This window comes from Phragmites australis, chromosome 5 (genome assembly GCF_958298935.1).
Source record: "Phragmites australis chromosome 5, lpPhrAust1.1, whole genome shotgun sequence".
NCBI classification, from domain to species: domain Eukaryota; kingdom Viridiplantae; phylum Streptophyta; class Magnoliopsida; order Poales; family Poaceae; genus Phragmites; species Phragmites australis.
This window is the reverse complement of record NC_084925.1, coordinates 919,276-927,337: the sequence shown is the minus strand read 5'-3', so window position 1 is coordinate 927,337 and position 8,062 is coordinate 919,276. Positions and strand designations below refer to the sequence as shown.

General features: G+C 44.2%; 1 protein-coding gene across 1 annotated transcript; it reads left to right on the top strand.

Moving 5' to 3' along the window:
* The first annotated feature begins 3,244 nt into the window (after nucleotides 1-3,244).
* LOC133918227 (autophagy protein 5-like) lies at nucleotides 3,245-6,716 on the top strand. Its single transcript, XM_062361986.1, has 8 exons — nucleotides 3,245-3,519; nucleotides 4,410-4,534; nucleotides 4,628-4,694; nucleotides 5,290-5,379; nucleotides 5,465-5,552; nucleotides 5,699-5,842; nucleotides 6,042-6,170; nucleotides 6,273-6,716. The coding sequence occupies exons 1-8, from the start codon at nucleotides 3,388-3,390 to the stop codon at nucleotides 6,572-6,574; spliced, it is 1,077 nt and encodes a 358-aa protein (XP_062217970.1). The 5' UTR covers nucleotides 3,245-3,387; the 3' UTR covers nucleotides 6,575-6,716.
* Nucleotides 6,717-8,062: the final 1,346 nt, after the last annotated feature.

Sequence of the window (8,062 nt, the reverse complement as noted above, 5' to 3'; positions counted from 1 at the left end):
TATCTCTAATGACCATTACTCCAGTTGCTAGTTACTCCTCGTTGCTCAGCCTTATCTTCTCGTGCAGTTTCGGTGTTCAAAACGGTCTCAAATGTAAATCTTAACAACACAAAAGTTGTAGGTATCGTCGAGAGCTTCGATTTGAACATGTGGAAGTCCACATTTGGATAATGGATCTAAGAGTTATTGCCCCTAAGATCAGTGTTGCGCAGATAAGACCGAATTGAAACAGTGTATCTTGTGACACATTTTTGAAAATTAAGATGACGTTTTTAGAAGTTCCAATTAATACCAAAATTATAGATATTCTCGAGTATTATAATATAGAGTCCAAAAACATCCAATTTGGAGTTAGAATAGCGGAGATATCGTCCTCAAACCAGAGCTTTCCGTTTTGTCTTCCACCTCCGGTCTTTTTCCCTCCCCACTTCGTGGCCAGCCACCCTAGTCCTATAAAAGGGACCAGCACACCCTGCACAACTCAGTTTCCATGCTCACAACCCTAGAAGCCGCCACTGTCCTGCCCGGGCACTGTTCGTCGTCGCGGACAGCCACGTCATCCCCGATTGGCACCTCGTTCATGGCTATCCAGCACACCAAATGACATGATCTTTCACCAAGATGTTTCCCTGGTCATCCTCCACTAATTCCCAAATTTGATCAGCCAAAGGTGCACCGTAGCCGCTAATATCTACATTGTCATCCGTGCTGTTTTGCGTTTGGCTGCATCCAGGGCGCGAACCAAAGAATCCATTGGCGTTCCCGATGATCGATCGAAGATCCAGCTGTGCCACCCACATCACCATGTATAACATCAACGGAACCTCAGGATCCCTAAAGGGATCGACCAGATCTTCATCGATGCAATGGGAACGCGAGCCCATATTTCAGCACCGTCGTCGAATTGGATCTTAGATCCTATCGTCAATGGTAAGTTTCTGCAGCCCCCGACCACCACCATCGTGTGTGCCTTGCCATGTTCAAAAACTCTAGATGAATTCCTCTACTTAGAACCTTGTGTACCATGTCGATCAACCATCCATATATTTCCAGCCTGCTTTGCCACGGATAGCATCGGCATTCCCCGGCCTACCTATACATCCTTTGGCCGAGACGTGCCTATGATAGTCCTATACATCCTACCAAATCATGTTGTCCAAATCTGCAACAAAGCCACAATTCTTGACATCGCAATGCCTGCTGTCCGGTGACTGGTCGTGTTCTGCGCGAGCATTGAGTTTGCATTCACGTTCCCAGTCAATCTAGAAGCCGTATGGATGCCCCAACCACGTCATGGCGTGTCCCTTGGAGTCCTTTACATGACCCTTGGATCCCTTCACCAGTTGTTCAACGACACTACCGAAACACGTTTGCCAACCGTAGCATGCCGCAGTTGGTTGGGAAATAAATTCGGGAAAAAGAAAAGGGAGAATATTCTCTGGAAAAAGGATTTTCGAAAAAAGAAAAAGGTTAATGTGTTGTAGACTAGGTTCATGTATCTTATGGACCGAAGGGAATCTAGTCTATGGTTTACAGTGGACTGGGGATGTGGACTATGCTGACGTGGCAGCTGACTGGGTTAAAAGGGGTGGGGCCAGAGTTGAGGTGGCATCGACATGGTGCCGACATGGAGGGACACGTGTTAGGCACGAGCGGCTTTGGTCGTCGGGGTGGCGGGGGGATGCCCATGGCGGGTCTCGCTAGAGAGCTCACCGTCGGCGGCTCCTAGCCTTTGTTCGGACCAAGAGCCAGTCTAGGAGGACTAGCATGGCACGGCGGTGCTAGTGGCGGGTATCTCGACGGCAGGCAGCTCACCGTAGTTGGGAAAGGTGGTGGCTGACAGGGGAAACCGCAGGAGGTGGTTTGGGGTCAGATTTTTGGGCGTCGGGAGTGTGTGCGGGGTGTGAAGAAGCAATCTCCATGCTCGGATTGGCCGGTGAGGCATCAATGGTGGCCGACGACGAAGGTGGAGTTCGGCGGCCATGGTGCTCAATGACAGCTCGAAAGAGAGAGAGAGGGAGGCTAGGTAGAGGGGCGAGGGAGGTGGAGTGAGGTCGGGTGAAGCTCTCTGTGGGCCTAATTGGCTAGCGTCGACTTCTGGTGGTGGATCGATGGTAGGTGCCGTTGGTGGAAGGGAAGGAGACAACAAGAGGGAAAGAGAGAGAGAGAGGTGTGGCGGAGCTTGCCTTGGCGAGCTCGATGAGCGGCGGTGCGATGCAGAGGAGCGAGCGACTGACTTTTGTGGGCGAGGGGGGGGGGTGGGTAGCCACAGTAACGGGCAACAATCATGGTGGATGCCAGGCCATGGCGTGCGGCTTTGGCCAAGCGACGGGGCCGGTGTCAACTTGCACCAGTGATCATGCGTGCACGTGCAAGCACTGAGAGAGCGAGAGAGACGGATGGGGAGGCAAGGCGGTGACCTGATGTTGCCTGTATACGGCTTGGTCCACGCGAGTGTTGTGTGCTCGTTGGCAGCTCCTGTGCGCGATAACCTTTCAGAGAGGGGGAGGGAAGATAGGGTGGCGGAGGAGGCACGACGGTGGAGAGGGTATGCAGGTGGTACTATAGGTGGTGACTCGGTGTGAGGTCCACAGCTGGTGAGCTCGGGCGCGAGCGTGCGTGGCAGGAGCGGGAGGAAGAAGAAGGAGGATATGTGCTGGGCAGGCTGGTGTGAGCGGGTCGCAGAAAAGAGAGAAAAGGAAAGAGAGAGTGGGCCGGGTGATGAGTTCGACCATGTGGAAAAAAAGGAAAAGAGAAGGGGGGGGGGGGGGGAGAGTGGACCGAATCGGATTGAGCCCAAGAAAAGGGATGGAGAGGGAAAGGTTTCAGACTTTGGTTTGAATTGATTCCTTGAAAAGAATTTTGGATTTCGAAAATACATGGAAATTTGGGATGTTATAACCACCTCCAGCACTTCGCCTATAGTGTTGGATTCTTCGGAGGGTACGTTACCTACATGCCAGCTACCATGGAGATCATCTCTATTACACTATCTTTGCACTAAGATACTATACGAGAATTGTTTTGTATCTCCTCATAAATCAGTTACCATATTGATCCTCCTTATAATGTTGCTAAGAACAGCCAACTCTAAACAATACAATCATCTCCACCCTCTTATCTATGCACTCGCTAATATCTCTTTTATCATCATCATCATTATTATTATTATCATTATTATTATTATCATTATTATTATTATTATTATCTAACGTGGCGACCTGGTCCTTCCGCTCGGAAAAGGACTCGTCAGCTCCTTTCTCTCTCTTGGCTTCTTCGCCTTCTCAACGAAGCAAGGCAAGCAAAGCGAAGCAGATCAGGCCCAGCCCTAGGGGTCCGTCGTCTCCGGTGAACGACCCGCGAGATCTGTACCCGCCGGCGGCGGCAATGGCTGCGCCGTACGACGAAGCGGCGTGGTCGGAGGAGGCGGCCCGGCGGGCCTGGGGCGGCGCCGTGCCGCTCCAGGTCCACCTCCACGATGCTGACGTCACCACACTCCCCCCACCTCCGCCCTTCCTGGTAACACCTACCCCCCTCCCTCTAACTCTTGCCGCCCTATCCTCAAAACCTATCTAGTTTACTGCCTCGCTTCCTGGTTCCGTAGTTATGATCCTGGGTTCGATTGACAGCGCCGTCCAAATTTCAGTGCACTGTTTCTGGAATCTCTATTGGTAGGGTAGGGCTCATAGGTTGGAATCGCCTTGTAGATGTTCATCAGACAGGTTGCTACTTTAGGATTCCTAAATCTTGGACCCATGTTGAAGATTTCCGAGGGCCTTTAGGCGTAGGCCTCATCTGCTCCACCAGAACATGAGCCCACAGAGCTTATTGGTGTAAAGTGGAATGCCATCATGAATGAAACTAAACTCTCGGAGCTTGCAATGTCTTCTCTAGTCTATATCGCAAGCCCTTACGCCAGAAGTTAGGCTTAGTGCAAACATACTGTGTGTATGCTTTATGCGTTGATAAATGTAGCATACAAGGGTTACTTCATTGCTGCAAGAACACAGAGAATTCCTTGTGTCTTGCATTGCTGTCTATTTGAGCCAAGTCCAGTCTGGTAATCATTGTGATACTATTTCTTGCTTGTTTTGTTGGCATCTAATAGTTACAGCATAATTGCCATTGTTTTACCTTTTCCTTCTTACCCTCGAGTGCACCAAAATGCAAGCTACACTTCTGTGCACAACACATATGAATAATATGTTATATTGTCTGCTAAACACTTTTTATTTCCATGGACAGACACAATTTTCCTGCAGTGTTCTCTCTTGTTAATAAAAATAATATTTTCAGTTTTTGTAAATGGTTCGCTGTTCTCTCTCTCTTAATATAAAGATACACAACTCTCCTGCGTGGTCGAGTTTTTTTTAAAAAATTTATGGAGCTTCTTTTATTATCTGTGACAGACATTAGGGCGAAGAATTGGGTACTTGCCCCTGTTGGTACCTGTTATAAAGGCTCATTTCAGCAATGCTCTCCCACCTGGTGTTGACACTGTTTGGTTTGAATATAAAGGGCTGCCATTGAAATGGTAACATATGTTACCTTCTACATATATTTGTGATAGCCATTTACCCTCTTAAATTGCTGACTGCCTTTTTTTTTTTTATCTTTGCCCTCTTAGGTATGTACCAATTGGAGTTCTTTTTGACCTTCTATGCGCAGATCCAGAAAGACCATGGAATCTAATAGTAAGGCTAAAACTCTTTGGATTTCATTTTGTAAGATGTTTTTCTGTCAGAAGATTTGTTGATACATTAATGCAAGGGGTGGATCGATATAACTCTTTTGATGGGCCATTTACATTGTGTTTTAATATTTTGGTTTGCTTGAAATATTATTAGAGATTTTCTGTCAAGTCTACCCCTTTTTGAGGGTTTGGCTGTGGTAGTTTAATTTTGGGCCATGTTCTCAAAATCTACTAGTCACCATGTTAGCAATTCAGCTCAGTTAAGGGTCAATTGGATCAATGTTTCACCTCTGTAACTGCAAGCTATGCGCTTTGTAGTCCTTGCTTGATAGCAATCATCCATACATCAATGTGTGAAGGGGGGCTCACTTAGTGTAGGCTGGGGATAAACAACATTTTTTATTTATTTATGATACTTTACTTTAACAGGGGCAGTATGGCGAAATATTTAAGATGTGGGGATATTACTAGATATGGCAGTTTTCATTCAGGGTCTGAAATTATGAAAGTCTTTTGCATTAGTCTGCTGTTTCAGCTCCTATGTGGCCTTTTCTCTTGTTCAGTTCTATCCACACAACTTATGCATCAAACTGTAGGTTCATTTTAGGGGATATCCCTCAGAAATTTTATCACCATGTGAGGGTGAAGACAGTGTGAAGTGGAGCTACATGAATTCCCTGAAAGAGGTTTGTTTTGAGAACCAACATTATTCAGTCACTTTCTTCTCACCGCAAAGCAAACAGATTGTAATTAGTTTTTTTCCCTTCTCAGGCCACCTTCATCATTACTGGAAACAGCAAGAGTGTGATGAATATGTCCCAGGCTGATCAAGTTGCTCTATGGGAATCTGTAATGAAAGGTGTGTGCCAGAAACAACACTTTGATGAATATATCCAGGGCTGATCAAATGCTCTAACTACTTGTAGTATCTACTGTTTGAGTAGGATGCATGCTCTGAATACTTTTAGCATCACACTTTAACTGCTATTGTGTTATTTTATATAGGTAACTTAGATGGGTATAAGAATATCTCCACCAGGCTTAAGCTTGGACCATTTGAAGAGGATGGCTTTGTACGAACGCCCTCCATAGAGCATCAGCGTCAACAAAGTTCTGATGAGCCTGAATCTCCTGGATCTGGCAGGCCATGTATGCTCTTTTGCTCTCGACTTTCTACTGTAATTTGTTGTCTTAAATTCCTGTAGCCACAAGGATTTGATATGATAATCCATATTTATAAAATTCGCATAGCTTCAGCGCACTTTTCAAGTTATGTAGCAATTAAGAGATGCCATGTTAAGATATACCCATCTACAATGCTGGCTCTAATCAATTAACCTATGGTTAGGCAGAGTCCCTGTTCGACTATATGTGCGTGTTCAAGAAGACCTTGAGGATATAGAAGATGCAGTACCTCTTAGTGACTGGGAAAGCGTATCCTACATAAATCGGCCATTCGAGATTCGGAAGATTGAAGGTATGTGGCACCACAGTGAACACTCATGCTGTATTTTACAATGCTCCATTGCATGGCTAGAGTAGTTGTTTTCCTTAACATGGGGTTCACTCTATGTTGCAGGTAGAAGCTACATTACCCTGGAGCATGCATTGCAAACATTGCTCCCTGAGTTCTTCAGCTCGAAGCCCGCAGGTAGAGCTGACGACTCTCAACATGTGGAGGCACTGGATTCAGTTCTTGATGATTCAGATATCACCAAGAAAGCTAAAGTGAAGCTAGTAAGGGTGCAGGGAATTGAGCTCGACATGGACATCCCGTTCCTTTGGGTTGCCAATAGCTTGAAGAACCCTGAATACTACCTCCATATCTGTGTATATGTTGGTACAAGGAAACAATACTCAAGAGTAGATGGAAAATGTTAGATACCTGTAGGAGCGCGATCCAGAAATAGCTGGTTTTGTTCTTTGGTTAGCCAGTAGACACTATTTGTACAGATGCTAAAATCGTAACCTTTTTTTGGTGTTGATGCACGATGCAGGAATGGAATTGGTTGATGGACGTTTATTTTCCGACCGACAAAAGGATGTGAATGTATACCCCGCCTGTAGCAGAATTTTTGTGGTATGAAATTGTTGCTACGAAGAAGAGAAGTATGCAATGAATCATGATGTTTCAGTGCCCTAACCACATGCGTTTAGAATCTGATGATTCTGATGGTCTCTCACATTTTCAATCCTCTATGCCATCTCTCCAGGTCTGTATCTTGCCGACGAGCGGATAAAACAAGCACATTGTCACAGATAAATTTTACCAGGAAAAACTAGACCAAAATGATTAAAAAACAACAAGAGCTTTGTCTCAAATAAGTTGGTAGGCTAGAGATAAAGATCACAAGATTCATCTAGGGTAATGTTTGGTTGTTTGTATGAAATTGAATGGGATATGATCATTCTAGATGGACGGGATGATCTTGATGAGATGATACAAGTAGTATATTTGGTTCGATATGAAACGGTATATAAGAGTGTTTAGTTAGATCTATGTGATGCACATATGAATATATTTAGTTACTAAAAAGATAAGCACTATATCTATTTATAACTTAATTTTTTATAATATAATAATTTTATAATTATAATTATCAACAAATTATTCTAATTAGTACTACTTTTACTAATTACAATTAATTATAACTTAACATATCACTATTCATTACTAATTACGCATAATAATAATACTTAATTATGACTAATAGCATCTAATTGTAACTAATGCATAACTAATTATTCTTAATTCTCACTAATCAACACTAAGTACATGTAATTACAGGAGCTGACAGACCCTCCACAAAGTGGTTCGGCCAATTTTCCTGTATGGAATGGTTTAACATCTTGATAGAATATTTCTAAAATTTGTATCACCCTGTCCTGGATGAGTTAATACCATTCATTAAACCAAACACATGCGTGACATCATATTGTAGTGAACATGACTCTATTAGGTATGTATGTGATTTTTGTGATTAATGACAACATAGTCAATTAGATTAATATGTTTATCAAGTATATACCTTAGTAGGTCTCATGGATGCAATACATGAAGAAGCCACCGAAGTCGAACTAAGAATGATTGAATTGGATGAGTTCAGAAGAAAATGCACTCACCGGATGGTTCGGTGTTCAGAAAGAAGAACTCACAGGAGGCTTTGATGCTCAGTGAAGTGTTTGACTCAGAGAAGAAAAGTGAAGACATCACCAGATGGTTCGGTGCTCACAAAGAAAAACTCACAGGATGCTCCGACGCTCACTGAAGTGTTTGACTCAGAGAAGAAAAGTGAAGACCTCATCAGATGGTTCGGTGCTCTGATTAGTGCACACACATGTAATACCGAATATTAAAAAAGGAAATGT